The sequence below is a fragment of the Phyllostomus discolor genome, chromosome 13 (genome assembly GCF_004126475.2).
Source record: "Phyllostomus discolor isolate MPI-MPIP mPhyDis1 chromosome 13, mPhyDis1.pri.v3, whole genome shotgun sequence".
Classification (NCBI taxonomy): Eukaryota; Metazoa; Chordata; class Mammalia; order Chiroptera; family Phyllostomidae; genus Phyllostomus; species Phyllostomus discolor.
The window spans coordinates 56,396,408-56,421,811 of NC_040915.2; the positions used below are offsets into that span (position 1 = coordinate 56,396,408).

At 53.6% G+C, this 25,404-nt stretch overlaps 1 protein-coding gene across 2 annotated transcripts in view; it reads left to right on the forward strand.

The window, feature by feature from the left end:
• Positions 1-12,640, forward strand: part of KREMEN1 (kringle containing transmembrane protein 1) — a 58,124-nt gene extending 45,484 nt beyond the window's left edge. Inside the window, exons 6-9 of one of the 2 annotated variants that reach the window (XM_036014672.1) lie at positions 4,806-5,138; positions 5,999-6,160; positions 7,236-7,320; positions 8,511-12,640. In XM_036014672.1, the coding sequence (XP_035870565.1) occupies positions 4,806-5,138; positions 5,999-6,160; positions 7,236-7,320; positions 8,511-8,679 (749 nt within the window). In that variant the 3' untranslated portion in view covers positions 8,680-12,640. The remainder of the gene's footprint in view (positions 1-4,805; positions 5,139-5,998; positions 6,161-7,235; positions 7,321-8,510) is intronic. The other variant, XM_028527972.2, reaches the window with a different exon arrangement.
• The last annotated feature ends 12,764 nt before the right edge of the window (positions 12,641-25,404 follow it).

Genomic DNA, 25,404 nt, shown 5'->3' on the forward strand with positions numbered 1-25,404 from the left:
CATCTGGGAACCAAAAGTTCCAAGTTCAAGGTCTGCCTTTGCTGTTGAAGTATCAGTTTAACGTGGGTGTTTTATTCTTTCATAATAATGATAGAGTAGCTAATACTGACTGAGCTTGCATTGCATGCCAGGTCCTATACCCAGACACCTGACAGGTACCGACCCATTTTAAATCTTACGGCCCCGTGAGGGAGAAACTATTGTCGTCTTCATTTTGTAGATGGGGAAACAAAGGTATACAGAAGGAAGAATCTTGCTCAAATTCAGTTACTATGTGGTAAAGCGGTCGGGATTAGAACCTAGGAATTCATTGTTGTTGTTGTTTTAACTTAGGTTTTTTTTAGGTATAATTTACATACAATAAATATCACCCTTTTAGTAGGTGATATTTAGTAAATATACACAACCAAGATACAGAACATTTTCATCACTTTAAAAGTTTCCTCGTGCCCTGAATGGCGTGGCCCAGGTGGTTGGACGTCCTCTGCAAGGTGAAAGGTCACCGGGTTGATTCCTGGTCAGGGCACATGCCTGGGTTGCAGGTTTGGCCCCCAGTTGGGGTGCGTACGGAAGGTAACCAATGTTTCTCTCACACATCGATGTTTCTCTCCCTCTCCTTCTCTCTCCCTTCTCTCTCTAAAAAGAAAGGGAGGGAGGGGAGGTGGGAGGAAGGAAGACCTCTCATGACCCCTTTGTGGCCAGTCCTCCCCGCACCCCCGCCCTCAGCCACCACCCACGAGCATTCTGTCTGTGCAGGTCTGTCTTGTGAGACTGTCATGGACGTGAAGCCATACGTTACTTAACTGTTTGTGTCTGGCTTCTTTCACTTAGAATAATGATTTCAAGATTTACCTGTGTTGCTTCAGTAGTTCCTTTTTATTCTGAAAAGCACACCTTTGCACAAATAGCTCACAGTTTGTTCATCCATTTAGAGCTGATAAACATCGATCTGTTTATGGTAGAGGTGCTGTAGAGCTGCTAAAAGCAGAGATGTACAAGTGTTTATGTGAGCATGTTTTCATTTATGTTGAGTAAATTCATAGTAGTCCAGGATTTCTGGGTCATATGCTAAGTGAGTGTTTAACATTTATAAGACACTGCCAACTGTTTTCCAAAGTGGTCTTAACTACCGCTTTGCATTCTGACCAACAAACAGTATATGAGACTTCCAGTTGCTTCGCTGCATATTCTCACATGAACTTCTGTATTGTCTGTGTTTTATTTTTTTTAAGATTTTATTTATTTGTAGAGAGAGGAGAGGGAGAAAGAGGGAGAGAAACCTTGATGTGCAAAAGATACATCACTTGCCTCTCACACGCCCCCAAGTAGAGACCTGGCCTGCAACCCAGCCATGTGCCCCAACTGGGAATTGAACCAGCAACCTTTCGGTTCACAGGGCAGCACCCAATCCACTGAGCCACACCAACCAGGGTTATTGTCTCTTTTCTAAATTTTAGTTATTCTACCAGGTGTGTGGTGATTTTAATTTGCATTTTGAATTACTTATTGTGTCAAACATCTTTTTTTGTTCTTATTTGCCATCTGGTGTCATATTCTCTTTTTTGTTTTTTTTATAATAGAGGGGAAGGGAGGGAGAAAGAGAGGGAAATATGAATGTGTGGTTGCCTCTGGTGCACCCCCTACTGGAGGCCTGACCTGGCCTGCAACCCAGGCATGTGCCCTGACTGGGAAGCAAACCAGCAACCCTTTGGTTCTTTGCAGGGTGGCGCTCAATCCACTGAGCTACACTAGCCAGGCGTGGTATCATATTTTTTTGGCCTAAAGAAGTTCCTTTAGCATTTTCTCTAATGCAGGTCTCCTGTCAATGGCCTATCTCAGCTTTTATTTGCGAAAGCCTTAATTGACCTTCATTTTTGAAAAATGTCTTTGCTGGATATTGAATTCTATATTGACAGTTTTTCTTCCTTTAGTACTTCAAGAAATATTTCTTCTTTGCCTCGTGGCTTGCATAGCTTCTAGAGATGCCTGCTCTATCTCTGTGCCTCTGTATGCAATCCTTTCTCATCTGCTGCCTGCTTTCAGCATTTTACCTTTGGTTTTGGTTTCCAACATTTAACTACGATGTATCTAGGTGTGTTTTCTTTGCTGTTTTGTTTATTGTTTTTAATTTATTTGCTTGGAGTTTGCTGAGGTTCTTAGATTACTTTTCATTGACTTTGGAACATTCTTAGCCATTTTCTCTTCAAATCGCTTCTGCCCTGTTCTCGTTTTCTTCTCTTGCTGGGACTCCAGTTACTTACTGTCAGACCGTCTGACGTAGTTCCACGGGTGTCGGGTGCTCTTGTTATTTTTTTCACTTCTTTTTCTCTCTGCATTTCATTTTGGATAATTTCTATTGACCTGTCTTCAAATGTTTTTGTTCTTTCCTCAGCTACGTGTAGTCTGTGTATAAGCCTATCAGAGGAATTACTTTGTCTCTGATCATTGTTGTATTTCTAGCACTTACACGTGACTCTTTCTATAGCGTTCGCATCTCTGCTGAGGTCCCCAGTCTGCTCAGGCGCGTCGCCCATCTTTTCCCCTCGGCGCTTCCTGTGTCAGTCTCACTGCCTCCGGGGGCTCTGGCATCTGGGTCACTAGTGAGTGAGGCTGGTTCTCTGGATCGTTTCGCCTCTCCTTTTCCTGAATTGAGATGTAATTGACATACAACATTTTTTTTTTAGGTTTACAACATAATGATTTGAGATTATGTATATTGTTTTGAACAGATGCTTTATCTCTTAACAATGAGTCTTTTTTTTTCCTTTCTGTCTTACTTACTTCCTGGCTGTTACGCGTGTTGTAATATTTTACTGAATACCACACACAGTATACAGAAGACCAGTAGAGGCTGAGGTGAAGAAAACCTCACACCTGGAAAGGGCAGGCCTGCCCAGTGCGGGGACGGAGCCCTTCTGGCAGCAGTGAGCTGGGTCTGGGCTCTCCCGTTCCTGTCACTGTTCTCAGTGCATGCCGGGCTCCACAGCTCTTCAGTGGTGAGCTGCTGGTGCCTTGGGCTTAGTGTGGAGCCGGGGGTGCCAGCGGGTTTTTTTCCGTGTTCCCGTTGCACCCTCAGCATCAAGCAGCTGCTGCAAGCCTGTGCCCCTGAGGGCGTCTTCCCCTCCCTCAGTGGTGGGCTGCTGCTGCTTGTTCCTCGGTGCTGTGCTCTGTGAGGGCGAGGGGTGGGGTGGGGGAGTGTCTTGGTTCTCCTGTCCATCCTCACTCTTAACCAGGATGTGCCACTGGGCTCAGGGGTGGGACCTCTTCAGCATCCCTCCACCCCCTCCCTCTCCCTGGCAGCCGAGCACTGCCTGGCATCTCTGGTGGCTCTTGGGAAGGAGAGATTTCCTGCCCCTGCTTTTACTGCTGCAGGATCCCAGGGCTCAGGGCAACCAGGGGCTGATGGCTTTTGCCTCTGCTCTTCCCCGAGAAGCAGAAGATCCTTGCCTGGTTACTTTAGCAGGTAGGGGAGAGTCCTTTACTCCCTCTCTGCAGGGGCAAACAGGTTTCGTTTCTACCCTGGCTCTGGGGGCAAGAGGGCTTGATGCCCCTTTCCCCGTAGCTTAAGGAAGGCTTCGCTTCCTTTGGGAGGAGGCTCTGGGAAGCAGCAGGGTCTCACACCTGTCCAGCAGCGGCAGGTGTCACACCACCACACCTGGGCCACCAACCCGTGCTTTCCCACCCCAGTCCCTCTGGTGGGCACCGGATGGAGGCCTGCCCGGAACTGCTTGCGAGTGAGTGCGGACTGCGTTGTGTCGGAGGCTGCTGGTTTTCCTAGACGAGGGGCCAGCCCACAGTCAACCCTTACGGACTTATTCAAGTTTTAGCTGCTTCCTTCTCACCTGTTTTCATGGCGGCTGCCTCTTCCTCTGTGCTCTGTCAAAGATGAAGCACCTTTGTGTGGTCTGGCTCTCCTTGAAGGGGCTTCTTACTCTTCAGAATTAAATTCCATTTGTCTTCAGACCTCAGCTTCCTGACAGGTTGGTAAAAGTTTTGAACTTTCTCTGGTTTGGATGGGAGCAGGATTCTCTTCCTGCTTTCTACATCCTAAAGGGAAGTGGAACTCCCCCCGAGCTTTTTAAATCCCAGCCCTGCGCTCCCTCCCGAGGACGCTCATTCCCGGGGTCTAGTTCACACTTCACCATGAAAGACACGGTCGGGTGGTCGTGTCCCCTTCCTAGAAGCTGCAGGTCCAAAATGGGAGTCTGGAGAACTCGAATGTGCTGGTGGAGTGATCAGAATTGAGTGAGCCGCCTGCACGCAGGAGGTCGTTTCTCGTGCCGTCTCCACTTGACAAAGAAGCGTGGACCCTCACATGTGCATCGCCCTTCTCTGTGTACAACGGCACCTGTGGAGAGCCTCCCCGCACAGAGGTCCCGGTGGTTTCATGTGCTTTATCTCGTCCGTCCTCACACGTTCATGTGATATGGGAGCAAGTGGTGGTCTCTCCATCCCGGACTGAGGGAGGCGGGAGGCCTGGAAGTGAGGGATCACACAGCCCCGCTGGGCCCAGCCCCAGACTCTCTGACTCCAGCCCGGCCCCCACCTGGGCCACACCACTGTGCTGTGTGCTGATTCTGAGGTCTCCTGGGCAAAAAATAAAAGAGCCTCCACAGCTCTTTTATTTTTTGTGATTTGTTCTGTGACTCGATCCTGAAACAGAAGACAGTCTGGTTTTATAGACAAAAAAGCCAGCGTCCCAAACCGTATCACATGAGTTAAGGAGAGTGTCATCCGTAACTGGCCGGAAAGCGAGCCCCGTGGCCGAGCCCCGGCTGAGGGCCCCTGTCCTTTGTCTTCCCCAGCTCTCGTTGGTGCCTGCGGTGGGAACTACTCAGCCATGACCTCTGTCATCTACTCCCCTGACTTTCCGGACACCTACGCCACGGGGAGGGTCTGCTACTGGACCATCCGGGTGCCGGGAGCCTCCCGCATCCACTTCAGCTTCACCCTATTCGACATCAGGGATTCCGCCGACATGGTGGAGCTGCTGGACGGCTACACCCACCGGGTGCTGGTCCGCTTCAGCGGACGGAGCCGCCCCCCTCTGTCCTTCAATGTCTCTCGGGACTTCGTCATCCTGTATTTCTTCTCCGACCGCATCAACCAGGCCCAGGGGTTCGCTGTGTTATACCAAGGTAGGACTTCCTGTGCGCCCCGGGCGTCTCTTGCACGCCTCGTGACCCGTGGCCCTCAGACGGTTCTTGCCAGGTGGTCTGAGTCAGCAGCGGCTACTGACTCAGCCTCCGGTCTCCTTCTCCTCCCACTTCATAACTCACATACATTTTACGGTACAGAAAAGAGGTAATGCCTGTCAATTTTGCCACGTTAGTAGCTCTGATGGGAGAGTTAAAAGAACAACTGAAAGGAAAAGCTGAGGTTGGTAGAACTGGGAGGCTCTGAGGAGGTCCTTTGGTCCCTCCTCCTGCCTCTCAGGACCCCAGCCAACCCTGAAACCCCCCTGGGATGGAGCCCCGAGCTGCGCCCCTCCACCGTGGACACACGCGCTCCGGGCCCATCCCTTTGCCGGCACACAAGAAACACAGCGGGTGTCCGAGACGCGGTCTTCGTCCTGGATGTCAAGGGTGTCAGGAAGGGTTCGGTCAGTGTGTGCTGCCAGGGAGTCAGAGGGAGGAGGCCTCCCCGAGGAGGGGGAGAGTCTTGAAGCACAGGCAGGCTCTGGGTCAGCAGACAGGGAGGAAGAAGGCCTCCAGGCCGAAGGAGCCGCCGCTACAAAGGCACAGGGTAGGAAAATGATGACGTGTGCTCCGGTGTCTGTCGAGACACCAGTCAAACGACTGGAAGTTGACAGATCATTCCCTCTGCCCCCTCAGGGCCAGGGCCTGGCAGGTTCTGCTTTGGTGCCACTGGGGCCAGGGGAGAGGGTGGCACCCAGAATTAGATCAGAGGAAACAGTCTTTCTACATAACGAGTGCCACCCCCAGCTCTTCATGGTCTTTACCAGCTTTTCCCCAGTTAATTCCTTTCGCTCTTGCAGCCGTCAAGGAAGAACTGCCGCAGGAGAGGCCCACTGCCAACCAGACGCTGGCTGAGGTGATCACAGAGCAGGCCAACCTCAGCGTCAGCGCTGCCCGGTCCTCCAAGGTCCTCTACGTCATCACCACCAGCCCCAGCCACCCGCCCCAGACCATCCCAGGTAGCAGTTCCCGGGTACCTTCCTGGGGGTTGGGAGCCACAGAGCTCGAAGGCAGTTACGGAACCAGAGCGCTCGGGGGTGTTTCTCATTCAAAGGCGCATCCTGGGTTCCAGCTCCGTCACTTGACTCCATAGTCCTTCAGGAAAGAGTGCTCACCAACACAGATCCACGTGGGTGCCTTCCATACATTGTGACTGGTCGGCTAATCCATTGTCTTCTCACACTGAGAATGTCTTTCTAGAGCCACAAGTTGTAGCCCCCTAAATTCTTTGGCGATGTTAAGAGCTCTATTCATTTATTCATTCAAAAAATACGTACGTGCTTTAATGATTCCAGGCACTATTATAGGCACTAGACTATATATGCAGTCAACAAAAAAGTCTGCCCTCCAGCGGCCTGTAAGTGGGGAGAGAAAGACAAGAAGCAAAATAAAAAGCCAGGTAGTGGTAAGAGCTCTGAAGGAAAGTCATGCAGGAGAAGGATCGGGAGTGGGTAAGAGTCTTGTGGTTCAAGCTGGCTAACTTAGCCGGGCACAGACTTCCACTCTCTCTTTTCTGCCAGGGACCCTGGCGCCTTTATGAGCTGACAGAGCCGCAGTGCACTGTTAGCAGTGACGGAGCCTAGAGATCTCCAGACTATTTTCCAGGTCCCCTGAAGGACCCTGCACAGAAGCCCGGGGATGAGAGCCTCCCCAGCGCTTGTCCTGCGTCACTGGTTAGGGTACGCCAGTGGGATGCCACAGGTCTCCCGGCTCCTTCCTCAAATGAGGAAACCCAGGCCCGCAGTTTATGTAACTCGTCTGTGGCTGCGTAGTAGCGACAGGATGTGCATCACCCCTTCCGGCCCCGAGTCCAGTGCGTTTTGGACCACACCCCCTGCCTCTCTAAAGCCCTGTGGGGTGCTCAGAAGGCTGGGACTCCATGCCAGCCTAGCTCTAGGCCACATTCAGTGGCTCTCCCCACCTGCAGGCAGCTCCTTAGCCAGACCTCCATCTCTAAGCTGCCAGTGTTCACCAAGGGCTTCCTTCTAAAAGCTTGGGTCAAGCTGGTCTGATAAAGCCTGTCTTTTGCACCTGCAGGATGGACTGTGTACGGCCTGGCAACTCTCCTCATCCTCACGGTCACAGCCATTGTAGCAAAGATACTTCTGCACGTCACGTTCAAGTGAGTACCACAGAGCTGCCTAGTCCCCGAACGGAAGGCTCAGCGCTCCCTCCCTACTGTGCTTCGTTTGTCTGGGTAACAGTGTGACATCAGAGCATGACTCCAAAGCCCTTAGTCCTAGGGAGGGTAAGACCATAGACATCTCCCAGTAGACTGGGAGACGAACCAGCAACCATTTGGTTTGCAGGCCCGCGCTCAAACCACTGAGCCACAGCAGCCAGGGCTTAAGGCAGTTATTTAAGAAGCTTATAGAAGCTTCATCCTTCAATTCTGACCATTTGGAAAAAAATATTTCCCATATTTTGCTGCTCTGGTTTAACACTTGTTCTTCCAGGAAAAGGGCTACCGAAGTTCGTGTATTTACAGAGGGGAATCCTTTCTCTTTTTTTCTGGACTTCGACTCATTCTTTCCTGTGGTTCCCAGCCCAGGCTCCTTCCACTTCTTTTCTTTTTTCTCCCGAGTTTTACTGAGGTGTAATTGGCATACGAGTTGTCTCCACTGCAGGGCCTCCCTGAACACGGGTGTCCAGCGAGAGCCGCTCCCCCTGGCCCTCTCACAAGCCGTCTGCCGCAGACTTTCCAGCGCGTCAAATGACGGCTCCTTCACTTGCCCCGGGAAAGCCGCCTGCCCGGGGCCACACTGGGACCACCCCAGGCCTCTCCGCCCCGCATGTTACATTTTTCAGTGAAAACAAGGCCATTACTGTTTCCTGAGTCCACTCACATGCCACACATATACCTTTTAGTCACAGCTCACACATTCTGGAGGCCTCTCGGGCGCAGTCCTGACCGTGCGTCTCCCACGCAGCAGGACAGCAGGAGGCCTCCTCTAGGGCCCAGCAGCCCCGGCGCACTGAGGCCCTGGCCCGTGCCTGGCTCCCGTCTGACTCCGGCAGTGTCAGCGGGAAGCAGGACCCTCCCCAAGCAGAGTGGTTTTGCCTCTACCCCATTTTAACTAGGTCAGCATCTAGGTAAATGTCATTTGAAGAAAGAGTTCTTCTATATAAAAAGAAAGAACTTGAAAACTCAGTCTCTCAGGACAGCCCTTTCCCGGTTTGAGCAGCATTCAGGTCGGCCCCGGGGCCCCGCCTCACTGAGCATCCCGTTCCCTGGGCGCAGGTGTCTCACGAGATGGCAGGTTGTCTGGGGGGCTGCGCACGAAGAACTCCTACGTGATTTCTGTTTGGCAGATCGCATCGTGTTCCTGCTTCCGGGGACCTTCGGGATTGTCACCAAGCAGGGACGTCAGGGGAAATCTGGAGCATTTTCTATAAGCCTTCTACTTCGATTTCCATCTTTAAGAAGAAGCTCAAGGGTCAGAGTCAGCAAGACGACCGCAACCCCCTTGTGAGTGACTGAAGCGCCCGTCCTTCCCAGGGCGCGAGGCTCCCCCGAGCTCGAGGCCGCAGGGGACCGCCTCCCCCGTGGTTCCTGCCCACGAACTCCTCCCTGCCTCTCCTCCTCCGCCACCTCTCCAGGGGCGCCTGCCGGTGGACTGGGAAGGGTGCCCTGCAGCAGGGGCAGAGTGGCCTGGGTCCCTCCTGCTTCATCAGCTGCACCTCAGAGGGAGACACTCAGGGTCCCAGGTCCGGGGCCTCCTGCGTGTGTCTCTCTGGTCTAGGAGTAGGGGCGTCGGGACCCTGGGGCTGAGAGGACAAAGACGGCTGTGTCCAGCACTGGGTTCAGGTACCTTCTAGGTGACTGTCAGGTGGTGGGTAAGTGTAGCGTACGTTCAGTCTTTCTTGCTTCTTCTTCGTGTTGTCCACACACAGACCACTTTCTCCTGGTCGTCGTGGTTTGGAAGGGGGCCAGGCAGAGAATTCTGAGGTTCTCTTGAGGGTTGGCCCGGGCCGGTGCTCCTGGGTCCCAAAGCCCTAAAGAGGGCCCACACTCCGTGCTAACTCTGGGGCTTTGTCCTCCTGGCACCGGGTGAAAACAGGCCTGAGAGTGAGGTCTGCTGACCCCCGTTCGCGTTAAATCTGAAACCTTCCGCATTCGGGCTTCTCCCCACAGCTTGGTGGCCCACAGAGCAAGCTTGTGGAGCGGCCGCATAAAACACCCATTGACGTGTTCACACAACAGGCTTTACTGAAAGCTCGTGCAGGTGCTCAATGAGTCCTTGTTGGACTGGATTTGTCTGGCCTCGCCCCCGAACAGCCTGTGGTCCCGTGGGACCCGAGCCAGGCCCTCGCCTCTCCCGGATGCTCTAGGCTGACTCTCAGCTCAGAACAGGGAGTGTAAAGATCATGGTTGGGCATTCAGGCGGCATCGTTTGAGACAGGGTGGCCAGCAGTCCCTCCGTTAGCCGCCCCACAGCACCCCACAGCCGGTGTTCTCGGTGGCCCTCTCTGCTCCTTCCCACGGGGACAGAGTGGGGTTTGGAATGGCTTGCTGGAGAAGGAGAGGGCTCTTAACCCTGGTCCCTCACTACCCAGCCCCTGGGTGGGGAGCAGAAGCACAGGGATGGTCTGCGGAGTGAGAGGGAGGGTTTGGGAACCGGAGACCTTCTGAGGACCGGCCTCCAAGACCGAGAGCTGCAAGTGCCTTTGCTCCAAAGGCATACAGAGTCCATGCCGTCCAGTTCAGGGGCCCCCAGCAGCCACAGCGGGCTGTGCCCACAGCAGCTGAGCAGAGCCCCGCCCATGCCTCTGAAGGCCCGGCCTAAGCCTTTGTTAGAACACGACTCCCCAGAGGCACTCGGGCCTGGGTCTTTCTGTCCTTCTGGCCTCACAGGTTCCCCCTTTGGAGCACTTTGCCTGCCTTCCCCAAGTCCCTAAGCCACTGCCCACCACAGCCCTGCTTGGGTTTTGCCATACTGGCAACCCATCTGAAACCGGCTGCTGCTAGAAAAACAGGGCTGTGTGGGGCTAGCCGGGAGGTGTCTGCAGGGAGAGGTGACCACTGGCAGCCAGGAAAGACACTAGGAGCTGACAGGCAGAGGGGCGTTCAGAGGAGGGAAAGGGTGCAGAGTGTCCGCAGCAGGGCAGGGGCACTGCCCGCCCCCGCCCCCACGTGAGGCCTAGCACAAGCGTGGATCTGCTCCGTGCTGTCTTCACACTTTGATCTGGGCAGGGCGGTTACCCTGGAGCAGCTGTCCGCAGCCCCCGGGCCTGGAGACAGAGGTCCGCCCCATACAAGGGCCGCTGGAAATACGCTGACATGTGCAGTCTCCGTTCCAAGCTATTCCTGGCTTTTGTGGCATCTCCTCTCAAACCCAAGTGTCAGGTGTGCGGGCACAAAGGGCCCTGTGCAGGCAGATCCACCCCCGGCACAAAGGGAGTGTGGAATGTGGCGAAGGGTTCGCCCAGGCCAGAGCCACTGTTCAGCTGCCTGGGGCTTTCTTTCTCTGATCGCTGACCTCTGGGGCAGGCAGCCCACCTCGTGCCTCTGGTCACGGGGGCCAAGCCAGTGGGTTGTCTGGGCCTGCAGCTGGATCCGCCCTCTCTCAGAGATCCGGGAAGGGCTGGGGATGCCCTGGGGCCCTCCTTCCGGCTGGTCCCGGAGCAGCCCGGTGCCACCAGGATCACTTTACAGCCCAGGGAGGGACCACTAGCAACCCAAACCGGCCTCAGGACAGCATGGGGGGAGGTCGCCGTAGATGGTCCCAGGCCAAACCCCATAAGTCCATGAGAGGCGATGAGAGGGAGCCACAGTCTGGCCACGGTCCTGGTTGGAACCTGTCGGCAACACCCACCAAGGGTCCTCTGCAGCTACGTAAACACCTGAGAAACACCTTGTCCCAGAAGAGGTGGGGCATGCTTCCAGGAGCATTGAAGGAGGGAGCACTTGATCTTCTAAGAAACTACTTTAGAAAAGACAAGTGAGGGTTGGAGGTGATGGGCAAGGCAGCCCTGAGAAAGTTCACTGTAGATGACACAGCAGAAGGTCAAGGAAGGGGGGCCTCCGGGGACCAACTCGGACGGCGGCTCTCAAAGCATCCGGTGCAGAGCCCCTGCCCCGAGGTGCAGCGTGGAGGGTGCTGCAAGCTCACCCCTTGCTCGGGACCGCCGTGCCCTCCTCACCCTGTCCGCCACCAGCTCTCGGGCCCTGCCTTCTCCGCATGCGGCTGCCCCGACCTGAGGGAGTGCCCCCTGGCAGCTGCTCCTGTTGCCTCCCGGGGTGGTCGCACCTTTCCTTGGCCATGCTTCCCAGCAGCCGTGGCCCCTCCAAAAGGCTCTCAGAGCCCGAGTTCTTCCCCACGAGCCAGTGCTTTCGGGCAGAGAAGGAGTAGGGATGGACGCTGGGACCTCCCCCGCCCCGTCAGGGCAGGGTAAGGCCTCTCTGGGTGTAAGTAAGGTCACCTGGTTGCTCGCTGTAGCCTCTGAAGTGTGGGCTCTGGCTCAAGACTCCAGTCGGCCAGAGACCCACCACGATCAAAGCACTAGTGAGGGCAACCGTCCTGGACCTGAGGCCGCAGCTGTGGGGAGGGGCCTCGCCCACATGCCCCACCATTGCCAAGCCTCTGTGCGCCCTGGGCACTTAATCCTCACGAGCACTTAGTGGACGGCCTCCCGGATCCCGTCTGCCCTGCCCGACGAGGCCACCCCAGGTCTCCCCCCCCCCCCCCCCGCCCCCGGAGCCGGGCGGCTCCCCACTCCACCGCCCAGTCCAGTGGCACCCTCTTGGGTTTCAAATCTCCTATCTGGTGTTTGATGTCTGCTTTTGTTACTACCTTGGGGATTTTTAACCTTCGGTTGTTTCCTCCGGTGTCCGTGTTTACCTTCCTCACTCTCTACCTCCTGGCCAGGTCTCTCAGCTCAGCTGCCCTGGCGTGGGGTGTTTCTCCGACCTTCCAGCCGCGGCTGCCTCCCCCCCGGGCCGGCCGGCTCAGGGGTGACGGGGCCTGCCCCTCCGCCTGCAGACCCCGGGGTGTGGGGGGGTGTGCTCTGCGTGGGCGTCTGTCTCGCTGAGTCCAGCCTGCTCAACGAGACGGACGTGGGGTGTGGAGGAGGGTCCAGGGCACGTCCGCTGCTTCGGAGAGGACGTGCCCTCAGGAGCAGAGCGGGCAGCCGCCGCCACCGGGGCCGCGCGGCACCCAGACCTGCCCGCATCCAGACCCCCCGTCCCGTGGGGACCTCGACTTGGGATGATAAGGCTTTATTTGTAAATATGCTCTTAATATGCAACTCTGAGAATAAAATAGAAACATCGTGTATTTTAAAATATGAGATGAAGTGTGACGCACTGTATACAATTTAATATATATTTTTAGGATTTTGTTATTTAAGAAAATGGAATGTAATGGTACTTAACTTTTGCAAAAGAGAGAAAAATGTTATTTTTACTGCCTGGAGAAAATAAATATTCTCACTGTTGTAGACACGGGGCGACGGGCCCTGGCCTGTCGTGTGTTTGTGGGCGCGCTCTCGGGAGGGTGCCCGTGCTGGGAGGGCATCTGCCCTTCGTAACCCTGTGCCCGCGCCAGGCCTGCCCGTCCTCGAGGCCTCCCCCGGGCGTCCCCAGGCCTCTCCCGGGGGTCCCCAGGTCTCCTCAGGCCTCGCTGCAGCTCTGGCCCACAGGCGGTCTCCCGCTGGTGAGGCCTGGCAGAGCCGGCACTCCACGTCACACTCCACACGGTGACAGCGGGGGTGGCAGCCGGCCCGCGTCTCTGCACTCGGGGAGGCCTGGGTCAGGACTGGCCTTCCGTCGGTCAGCCGGCCAGTCGGCCGCAGTTTCCGCTCCCTGTAAACTGTCACGGTACCTGTGCCTCGGAAGGTGATGAGCTGAAGGGAGAAAATGGATCCAAAACACGAACGTAATTATTATCCAACATGGACTTCTTCCTGCCTTTCGGAGCAACCCCTTCCTCCTCTCGCCCCCCTGTCCTTTTTAAGAGCAGCAATGGAAGCTCCGTGTGAGCTGCCAGCTCTGCACCCACCAGCACCCTCCTGTCCGGCGCTGTGGGTACCCGAACAACCCTTCCAGCAGGTGTCATCGCCCCCATTTTGCCAACGAGGAAACTGAGGCTCAGAGCAGAGCATGGGGTAGAAGCCGAGAGTACAGCCCTAGAGTCAGCCGGCAGGATCCGCCCCCACCATTTGTTTGCTGAGAGGCCAGGGAGTGTGCATGGAGGGTTCTGGGGGAGGAGCGACACCGGATTCCTCGTCCAGAAGGATTTCCTACTTGCATTAGGAGGAACAGACTGGGGTGGTGTAGGACCTCGGTGAGAGAAAGCTGGCTCCGCCCATATGCCCGGGGCAGGTGACTGGGACCCACCGCCTGGGCTTGGGCGTCCCCCGACCTTGGGCGAGTGACTCAGGCCCAGGTGCCTGCGTTCTCATCTGTCACATGGGGGCAGTGAGGGTTCCTGCTGATAGAGCTGGGGCGAGCTAGTACCTGGAGGATGGTTCCCATGAATGGAGCTGTTCTCTGTTATTCCGGAGTAGAGGTGGGGGTGTAAGAACAAGGAAATGTCTGGGATATCGCTCACATTTATTTCAATGTTTAATATTAGAAGTGTTTTGAAAGGTCTTTTAAGATTTTATTTATTTTTAGAGAGAGGGGAAGGGAGGGAGAAAGAGAGAAAGAGAAACATCGATGCGTGGCTGCCTCTCGCACACCCCCCACCGGGGACCTGGCCCACAACCCAGGCACCCAAGCACGTGCCGTGACTGGGAATTGAACCGAGGACCCGTGATTCACACCAGCCAGAGCTGAAAGGTCTTTATTTAGAAGTTTGGCGACGTCGTTTTGTGACTAGAAATAGGCCGTAGTAACTTAACTCTTGTTTCCACCAATACCCTATGGTAAAACTGGCTTCGTTGCACTTTGTTTCATGTGAAGTTGCAGTTTCCAAGAACCCACTAACGACGCGAGGACTGACTGGTTCTCTGGCAGGCACATCACCTGACGAGGGGTCCGTGCCCCTCTCTCCCCGTCAGGCCTCTCTCCAGCTGGCCACGGCCCGAGCGCCCGGCCGCCAGCCTCACCCCGCCACGGCGGCTGCCGGGCAGCGGCACCGGGAAGGCCAGCTTCGCTTGAGTTTCTCTTCTCTGAGCTTTCCTTCTCTCTTTCCCAGAAGCCCTTTCCTTCCTTGAAGGAAAAGACTTTTTGACTTTTTAAAATAATTTTTAAAATATCGCATAGCGGGTTGGTATGCAGTATCGCATCAGTTTCAGGCATGCAGCACAGTGATTCGACATGTGTGTGCCTCACCACGTGATCTCCACGCCAGGGCGGGTAGTCCTCCGTGTCCGTGCAAAGCCTCCACCTTTCACCTTTCCCCCCTTGCCCCCCATTCCCCCCACCCTCCTCCCGCTGGCAACCCTCAGTTCCATGTTTCTATGAGTCTGTTTTTGTTTTGTTTTTTGTTTTGTTTGTTCATTTATGTGTGATTTTTTTTGAGATTCCACATATAAATGAAACCGTATGGTATTTGTCTGTCTGTCTTCAACTTATTTCACTTAGCATAATACTCTCTAGGTCTACCATGTTGTCACAAATGGCAAAGGCTTCATTCTTTTTTTGTTGGTGAGTACTGGTCTATTTTATATGTATATAAAATCTCACATCTTCTTTATCCATGTATCTGCTCACGGACACCTAGGCTTCTTCCGTATCCTGGCTATCGTAAATAATTCTGCAATGAAAATAGGAGTGCGTGTATCTTTTCAAATCAGTGTGTTTGTTTTTGGTAAATACCTAGAAGTGGAATTGCTGGGTCACGTGATAGATTTATTTTTTAGTTTTTCTTTTTCCAGGAATCTCCATGCTGTTTCCCACAGTGACCACACCAAACCCAGCCTCACTGGCAGTGCCCACGGGTTCCCTTCTCTCCACATTCTTGCCAGCGTGTGACGTTCTGGTGACAGCCGTTCCGACAGGTGTGCAGCGACACCTCGTCGTGGCTTTGACTCGCATTTCCCTGGTGACCAGCGCCACGGAGCATCTTTCCATGTGTCTCTTGGCCATTGCATGTCCTCCTTGGAGAAATGTCTCTGCATGTCCTCCACCCCTATTTTTATTGGATTGTTTATATGTTTGTTCATGAGTGGTATGAGTTCCTTATTATTTTGGCTATCAGTCCCTTATCAGAGGTGTCGTTTGCAAATATATGCCAAGGGAAAATATTTTTAATGGCTGGTGGAGAACAAATGGGGGCGACTTCACTGGTGAATTTCTTAGAGACAGATTAGCCTGTGGCAGAAAAATAAATAAATGAAACTGTCTTGCCTAAAGCAGGACCGGGAAGAGGCTGCTAGCCCCATCTGGGTGGACTTGGGGGACCGCTGACCTTGACCTCATCTTCTCTTTTTCCCAAACCTGAGCAGCGCGGTCACTGTAAAGCCTGCCCGCCAGGGAGCCAACACCAGGTCAGCGGCAGCCTCGTCCTTTGTCAGGCAATCAAAGGCTCTTCTTCCCGCGGATCCTGTGGAGATGAAAAGGGCCGGACCTTGTCGCCAAGCTTGGAAATCACATGAGCATCTCCTCGCCCCACTGGGCCCTGCGTGCCTGAAACTGCAGACAGTCTCTGGGACTCCGAGAACTGGAGGCTTTTGTTCCGCCACAACAGGCCGGGTCCCTGTGGGGGATCGTTTTTTGCTTTGCTGAAAGGGGCCCTTGGGGGATAGGATATTTCAACCTCAAGAAGCAGCAACATTTGCTTGTAGCTGGAAGCCTTCGCTTCTGGTCTCCAGCTGTCGTCTGCAGCCACCAGGCCCCTGCCGAGTGGGACTCCACCCGGCAACCGGGGGCAGCAGCAGCACCAGGCTGGGCTGGCCGTTGGCCAGTCTGTCAGTCTGTCGAGGGGGCCCATCTCCAGGACAGCCTGGCGACAAGGACGCCCTCGGCCCTCCTGCTGGTGGGCACTGGGCTCTGGAATGAACCTGCTTGCCGAGAATGACTGGGCCAGTGAGCCAGGCTCCACAGAGCAGGGTTTTTGGAGGAAAACAGATCCAAGCTTAAAGTCCAGGCTAACCCCTTGGAAGGGAGTGGGGACAGAATGGTCTGAAACAGCCAAGGCTTTTGCAACAGAGAAGTTTCAGATTTCACTTATTTCACTCTTAGAACGTTTACCATTGTCCCTGTTCAAATGAGGCCACTGAGCTTTTAAAAACTTAATGGGGGGCGGGGGGGGTGCTGGTATTTTTCACACTGACCATGTCAGCATGTTTAAGGGACTTGCCTGAGTTGCCAGTACCACAGATGAATCGGATCAAGAGCCCTTGAGGGGTATGCAAACCTCACATTTAATCAAGTCTGGTGCAGCTTTTTAGGGGCCCCGGGGTGAACTGAGCAAAGAGGTTTTGAACGTGCAAGGATGATGATGATGATGGTGATAATGGCAGCCAACACTTGGGCAACACTTGTGTGTCTGAGACACTGCACTGAGCACTCAACAGACGTCACTGGATTCAGCCTTGTGACGACGCGGCCTGGGAGCGGAGGAGGCTCGGCGAAGGGGCCCAGCCCGTGGAAGGCAAGGGCAGGGGCCAGTCTGCTTCAGAGCCAGGGCTCCTCACTCCTGTGGTGCCTCGGGCCCCTCGGGGAGGGCAGGTGAGCCCTGAGGGGGCCCCAACGCCCCCAGGCATCTCACCCTCACAAGTGTGGCCTCCAGTCAGCCCAGGAAAGGTATAGATCAGTTTGGGGCAAAGACGGTGTCGAACCTACACTTCTTATTTGAAAACAAACACCTTTGAGCATCCCATGAATGTTATCACTCCCCTCCCTCAAAAAGATCCCACCTACAAAAATCTGCATAGAAATTCTGCAGATTTAAAAACCTAAAACCCGGGATGCGAACCAAAGCATCACAGGTTCGACTCCCAGTCAGGGCACATGCCTGGGTTGCAGGCCACGGCCCCCAGCAACCACACATTGATGTTTCTCTCTCTCTCTTTCTCCCTCCTTTCCCACTCTAAAAGTAAATAAATAAAATCTTTAAAAAAAAAAAAACCCTAAAACCTTCCCATAGACTTCATTCAGGTTTAGAATCTCTTCATTAAGTATCTGTACCTACAAGTTAAAACTAGACCCAAAGAGGACAACAATAACAGTATGAATATAATAATACATTTAACTGATCACTTATTAAGTGTCGGGCACTTATGGCAGGAGTTGGTAAGTTTTTTCTGCAAAGGGCTAAGTAGTAACTATTTTACCGTTTGTGAACTATACAGCCCCTGATCTCTGTCACAACTACTCAACTCCGCCCACCCTGGTTGTTGGGGGCCAACCACTAGAACCCATGCCCGTCCACTGGGACCCTCCAGGACCCCACCCCTGCAGGCCTGGAGCCCGCCAGGTAACCCCCAGAGGGTTGGGGACTGGCATCTGGAGGGAGCATCAGGCCCACAGGTAAGCAGCCAGAAAATACCTGAACGAATGGCAGGTTGTATTCTGATAAAACTTAATTTATGGACACCATACTTCCACGTTATATCCCATTCACATGTCACCAAATAGTACTGCTCTTGACTTTTCACCCCAACAATTAAAACCTGTGAGAAGAATTCTTAGTTCACGAGCCAAACGAAAGTAGGTGGCGCGCCCACTGCCGTAGCAGCCGGCTGCCCCCCGCCGGGCGCCAACCCCTTTCACTCTCACATTTAACGCTCACAGCAGCGCCGTGGGTCAGGCACCGCCCTCACCCCATTGGCAGGTGAGGACACTGAGGCTCAAGAAGCACAGAAGTCAGGACTGAACCCACCCCAGAGGCTGTTTACTTCCTGAGAGACGAGACCCAGCGACTTGAAACGGTGGAGAAAGGAAGAGGGAAGGTGCTGGTGGAGCAGAACGGGGGACCCTCAGGCAGGGCAGCACCGGGGCCCTGGGAGCAGAAGGGAGGGGAGGGGAGCCTCTTCGCTTGAATGGCCTGCGCTGCGGGGGACGGCAGCCTGTTTCCTGAGCTGCTCCTCCAGGCGGAGACCCAGATCCAGGACAGCTGGTGGCCCGACGTTGTTTTGCATCTCCCAGGTTCTCTTAATTATAACCAGTCTGCCATCCTCAGCAATTCCTTGGTCTCCTTTGCTGACATCCACGAGTTGGAACCATGAGCAGACTCCCAGCCAGACATGTCCCTAAAATCACACCCCTCTCCCATGCAGGGCGCCCAGTCTCTCAGAAACTTGCCTTTCTTCTCAGTCCCGTGGGCCGGGTTAGGCCCGCCCTTCTGTGCGCTGCCTCCTTGACTGAGATTTGCCATCCAAACCTCCTAGCAAAGGGGCAGACAGTCTGCTCAACTGTCTCCAACTCCTGGCCCCCCAGCCGATATGCAGGCTTGGGAAGACGGCCACGGGTGGTCTTCTTCTTGGTGCGCTTCGCCGTCTCCCCGTTCCCACCCTAGTTATTCGCAGCCTGGGCCCAAGGCTTTGGAACGAGCTCTCCCCGTCAGAAACACACTCCAGGCTGTACCCGTGTCCTGCTTGGGGTGAGAGGGCCTGGAAGCTGGGCGGAGGAAGGTGGGAGCCCGAGGGGCCAGGGAAGGCGGCAGGCTCGATGTCGCACCCTGTGGGGGTGACCGTGGCCAGGCGGCGTGGCCTCACTTAGGAAACCTCGGCCCCTCTTCAGAGGAGCCTTGAGACTGTGAGCGCTGGACTCGGGGATCTGTAGGTTCTCCCATCACTGGTTCCCAGACCTCAGGCCGGTCACTTCACCTCTCTAACCGCAGTTTACTCATCTATAAGTCAGGTGTAACGGCTGTGATGGAGACTAAATGCGATAATAAAGGTAAAGGGTTAGCTCTGTGACCAGCATTTTAAAGTTTTTGTTAGTAAGCCAAGGGTGGCAATGCTCCGAACCACAAAGGCCCGGAGAGGAGTCCTGTGTCAAGGGCCTGGCCCACGGGCCCCACGTTGCAGTGGGAGCTGAATCACACAGCTCTCAGCAGACCCCCAGGGACCGGCGGAGGCATGCGGGACCTCGGGCGCGCTCTGTGTTTGGACTTGAGAACCCATTCGTCCAATTGCAAGTGCACAGCTCACAAAGGCAGGGCAGCTCCCTCCTTAGAAAATAATTCCTGACTCGGTTCCTTTGAGTAGCTAGTGCCCCTGTTCTGGTACACCCATTATGTGCCCCTATTTTATAAAAGTACTTAACAACCTTCGCCATCTCAGAGACATATCTGTTGGGTGGAGACACTCTTCTTTGCTGGCTTCCATCCTGCAGTGGATTTCTTTATCTGTCACTTCAAGTCAGGAACCACTACAGAATTTGGATGTTCTCACATTGCCCTGCTGGCCCCAGGTGGGCAAGCAGGCAGTTAAGCCCCCAGGCCTAGCTGGCAGAGGAAAGGCACCCACCAGCTGTCTGCCAGCTGGATTCCCCCTCCGCACAGACCCCAGACCCTGCCTCCTTGCACCCTTGCTTTCGCTGCAGGAGCCATCCCCGTGCAACCTGGCTCGCTAGCGCCGCCCAGTGGTAAGAACGGAGAGCTGCGGAATAAGGTTGGCCCTGAATCACTGACTCCAGGCCCTACACCTGGTGTCGAACCCAGGAATCTCACTCTCACCACGGCTCCTGGCAGCTCTCCGATTTGCTAACTCTGCCATAAGATGAGTCCGCTGGGCTCTGACCCCATGGGACCAGGCAACAGAAAGATCTTTCTTCTGATAGAAGGAATTTATTCCACCAGCAAGGAATGAAGCTGCCCCACCCCACCTTGAATCACCCCCAGAGACACCTGCTAGTGTGGGGTGGGGGGGGTCTCCCAAAGGCCTCTCCCCTGCCCAGCAGGATACTTGGCCCCCAAACAAAAAGGCCCTTCTCCTTGTTAACTACCAAATAAACACGTCCAAGTTCCCTGGGCTACTCGCTGTGCAAATGTTTATGCCTTTGGGAAGAGAAAAGGCTCTCACCAGCTCTCCCTGGGCAGGTGGGTGCCAGGTCGGGAATCAGCCCTCAGAAGCCGGGTGTCTGACCGTCCGCCAGCGGGTCCGCAGCAGGTTGGTGGGGTGGCTGGCGTGGGGTGTGCTACCACTGTGCATTCGGTGGGCCTTCGAGGCCTCGGGATGCTCCCTGGAAAGGACACCTGCTACATGTTCAAAACTCTGAACAGGTGCTCGGGACCCACCCCCAGAAAGCCTCTCGCTCCCCAGCACCCACTGCAGGTGAAGGGCTGTGAGGAGCCACAGCATTCAAACCAGTCTGGGCGAGACCCCCGGGCATGGGTGTGCACACGGAGCCAGCAGGAGCCGCCCCTGCCACAGACGAACACACCTGCTGAAGAACAGGTACGCGGTCACATCAGTGACGAGCATCTACGGGAGGCCTCAGGGCCAGGCTCTCTGCTGAACCCTACACGCTCTGTGCTATTTCACTTGGAACTTCGGTGACCCCGTGGGTGAGAGTGGTTATATTCACACATTTCAGATGAGAAAATTGAGTCTCAGAGAAATGAAGTCTGCTGCTGACATCATTAATCCCTGCCTGGTAGACTCTGCTCTTCAAAGAGAACGTGTCCCTTGCCCGGGGTCATCAAGCTGGTGAGCGGTGGCAAAGCTAGGACTGAAACCCAGGGCTTTAGGCCTCCAGAGTCACACCCAGCTGTCCCATTCTGTTTGTGCTGACAAACACAAATGACAGTCATCACCTTTCAGACTTCCGGAAGCAAAGCCGAGCTCCGAGGAAGGTGGTTTGGGGATTTCTCACAAAAATAGACGCACTCTTACTACATGACCCAGTGGTCGTGCTCCTTGGTATTGACCAGAAGAGGCTGAAACCTTAAGCACACAAAAGCCTGCATACCAATCTACGTAGCAGCTTTTTCCTAAATGCCGGGACTTGGAAGAAAGCAGGATGCTCTTTGGTGGGTCGCTGGATAAACTGTGGTGCATCCAGACGACGGAATATCATTCAGCACGAAAAAGGAATGAGCTACCAACCACGAAAAGACACGGGAAAAATCCTAAATGCATATTACTAAGTGAAAGCAGCCAACCCGAAAAGGCTACATACTGTCTGATTCCAAATGTACGACATTTTGGAAAAGGCAAAATTGTGGAGACAGCAAAAGGGTCCGTGGTGTCCAGGGCTTGGGGGAGGGGGAGGGGTATTCCTGCAGCTTCTTCAACAACCCCCAGACCTCACCGCCGGGACTGGTGCATGGCTTCTCCACATCTTTTCAACCTGACTGACATCTGTACAAGTTCCTACCCAGCAGCAGAAGAATGCGTGTTCTCTTCAGACACACTCGGAATGTTTATTGAGATAGACCATGTGCTGGGCTGTAAATGAAACTCAGTTAAGTTAAAAGGATTGAAGTGCATTTCCACCTTAAGAAACTAGGAGGAGGAGGTAGAGAAGGAGGGAGAAATTAGATCCAAAGGAAGTCAAAGAAAGACATAAAAATCAGAGTAGAAGTCAAATAAATCAAACCCCAAAAATAGAGGAAATTGCTAAAACCAAAGCCGGTTCTCTGAGAAGATCAATAAAATTTACTCACCTCTAGGCAGACCAGCCAGTAGGAAAAGACACCACAGAGGTGCCATCACTCTAGATCCTACAAATACTTAAAAGACAAAAAGGGAATCTTTTGAATGACTTTAGGTAATAAAACTAGCAATTAGATGAAATGGACAAATTCCTTGAAAAACATCATTTACTAAAAAGCTCATTCAAGAACCAAGAGATAATCTGGAGAGCTCCCTATCTCTTAAATACTTTGAATCTTTAATTCAAAACCTTTTGAACAAAACTCAAAGTTTTAGTTAAAAACTTCCCTACAAACAAAACTTCAGGCCTAAATGGTTTCCCTGGGCCTGGGAGTTCTACCACATGTTTAAGGAAGAAATAATACCAATTCTACACAAACTTCCAGAAAATTGAACAGGAAGAAATAGATCCCAATTCATTCTGTGAGGCCATCATTTCACTGATACCAAAACTAGATCAGAGTATTACAAGAATTAAAAATAACTATAATTCACCTGGCTGGTGTAGCTCAGTGGATTGAGCGCGGGCTGCAAACCAAAGCATCTCAGGTTCAATTCCCAGTCAGGGCACATGCCTGGGTTGCAGGCCACGGCCCCCAGCAACCGCACATTGATGTTTCTCTCTCTCTCTCTCTCTTTCTCCCTCCCTTCCCTTTCTAAAAATAAGTAAATAAAAGCTTATGAAAAAACTATAATTCAATATCACTCAATAACACAGAAATAAAATTTGTTTTGGAGTTCTATTCTTTTAATTTTATTCTCAGTTACAGTTGGCATTCGATATTATCCCTTATATTAGTTTCAGGTGTGCAGCACAGTGGTTACACAATCCCATAATTCACAAAGTGGTCCCCTGAATGCTTCCAGCACCCACCTGGCACCACACACAGGCACTACAATGTTACTCCCCGTGTTCCCTGAGCTGCACGTCACACCCTCGTGACTGTTCTGTAATCACGAATGCGTACTTCTTCATCCCTTCACCTCTGCACCCAGAAACAGAAATTCCTTTTTGTTTTTTGATCCTCGCCTGAGCGTATGTTTATTGATCTTAGAGAGAGCGAGGGAGAGGAAGGAATTGTGAATTGGTGCCGCCACTATGGAAAACAGACCTGCCATTCCACCCAGAAATTCCACTTCTGGGTATTTATTTATTTATTCAAAGGAATCCAAAGCACCAGTTCGAAAAGATACATGCACCCCCCCTGCTCGCTGCAGCGTTATTTACGGCAGCCAGCCCACGGAAGCAGCCCGGGGGCTCACGGACAGGTGGATGGGTGGTACGTGAACACGCAGCGGAATATCACTCAGCCATAAAAAATGAAACCTTGCCATCTGCGACAACGTGGATGGGCCTGGAGGGCATGATGTTAAGTGAAATAAGTCAGAAAAAGACAGATACCATGTGGTTTTGCTTATACGTGGAATCTAAAAACACAAAACAAATGAATAAACAAAACAAAACAGAAACAGACGCACAGGCAGAGAGAGCACACTGATGGTTGCCAGGCGGGGAGGGTTGTGGGAGAATGAGTGGAACTTGACAATGAGTTAGTTATTTTTAAGAAGAAGAGAAAAGAAAGACCTGGGTTCTTTTCTATTTTTCTTTAAAGGCGATGAACTATTGACATACACGACAATGGGTGAAGCTTAAAAACAGTTTTACGTGCAGTGAAAGAAGCCAGACCAAAAAAGAGTACAGATGGTCCGATTTCATTTACATAAAATATCTGGAAAATGCAAGTAGTCTATAGTGACAGCAAGCAGCTCGGCGGTTGCCTGGGAGTGTGGGAGGGGTGGGAAGAGGGGTTATGAAGGGCAGGAGGAAGCCTGGGGGGCGGGGGGGGGGGGGCCGGACACAGTCGCTATTTTGATCGTGAAGGTGGTTTCCCAGGTGCAGACATAGGTCACACGTGATCACATTGGACACTCGAGGTGTGCACAGTTTATTGTATGTCAGTCACGCCTCATTAAAACTGTTCAAAATAAACAATAGCATGTGATAGATGACATAACATAAAACGAACTCTAAAATAAAGCAGCCGCTGCCCTCAGGGTCGGAGGCCGTCCCTCATCTCCGTCCTGAAAGGGGAGTCGGGAGGCGGGGCCAGGCCGTCCGACCCGGAGCCTCCGCCCTCCACCGTCTGCCACCTCCAAACTGCACGGAAGACGGTCCTCCTGGGGTCTCAGCACAGCACAGGTCCCCCGAGGCGCAGCCTCGCACCCAGGGCACATGAGCGCATGCGCAGCCTTTCTGATGCTCCCCCTTCGTCTGCCTGTTCTGAGAACGAGGCTTTTCTTCTCTCGTCCCACGGGCCTCCATGGCTGCAAGCTCCTTGAGGGCAGCCCCTGCCTCCGGGACAGCAGACACAGCCTTTGCCCAGGGTGTCTCCTCAGTGTCGTCTTCCCTCTTGGCCAGTCCATCCTCCTCATCCCCCAGCTTCCCACCCACCAAGATGTTCTCGGACTTGCACCCCCCCAACCCCCACCAAGCCCTGATATCTCAGTCAGGTCCATGTTATTCTCTTTCATATGCTCCGATTCACTCCTTCCCATCATTTCCTCATCACGATGTGCAGTGACAGTTATCTGGCTGTGAGCTTCTCTGTGGTCTGTCTTTGCACTTAGCCATGACCGTTTCTGCATCTCCAACACCAGACCTGAGCTTGGGCTGCAAGCGGGCTCAGCACACAGATGTGGGACGGGTGGAGACATTCTGTGTGCCGTGTTCAGTGTGCTTGGGCTTCAGGGCTGGCATGGTATCTCTCCGGGATTCAAGTCTGCCACGCTCCACCCAGCAGGCAAAACTCAGAGCTGACGTTAATTCACACCCCACATACATGAATCTTACTGAGCAAGGCACCCAGACAATCCCCCCCTTTGTCAGAACTGTGGGAGTCTTACTTAGGCGGAGAGAAAAGCCAGTCTAAAATCGGTCGCTTTTAGAAACCATCAGCTCAAGAAATTAAGGATTCTGTCAGCGTGCCCTGAATTTCTGGGCCCAGCAATTAATTCCTTCTCGATTAAAGGATTGTTGTGTTTCTGATACATTATTATGCGGAGTGGGCTTGCTGTGAATTTTAAAACTTTAACCAGGATCCTCATTAACTGGGACCTTTTATCTGTGTGCAACTTCTAGAAGAGGCCTGCGGCTAGAGAGTGAGCTGACGCATCCAAAAAAAAAAAAAAAAAATTCCACGGGGCATCCTGACGCACATTCAGTCAGGACAGCTGTCCTCCCTCCCACTGGTCACAGGGCCGTTTACTTGTAACCCACCAGGCGCAGGCTGGGCCTTGTCCATCACCCGCTGAATCCTCGCCCGCCCACCCGGTCAGGTGGCCACAGTGGGCATCTCCTCCAGCTGACAGGTGAGAACACTGCAGCCGGTGGAGGGAGGGGAATCGCCTCGCTCGGGCCAGTGGGCGGCTCACATCTACTGACCCCCAGGCCCCATGCTTGGCCCCACCTTCCACCGCGCCCCCTTCTCCCTGCACAACGAAGACGCCGTGCAGAAGGACGACCCCAAGGCCTTTGAGTCCACCATCCATCCAAGAACCATTCCAGCTTGGGGGGTATCCATGGAACAAGGCTCCGCTGGAGGTCGGAGGTCAGAGATCAGAGGGAGCCTTGGAAGTGCAGCCATTTGTGAGGCAGAGGGTGAGGCAGGGGTCAGGGGCTCTGTCCTGTATCTGGGAGCCTCAGGGTTTTCAGACA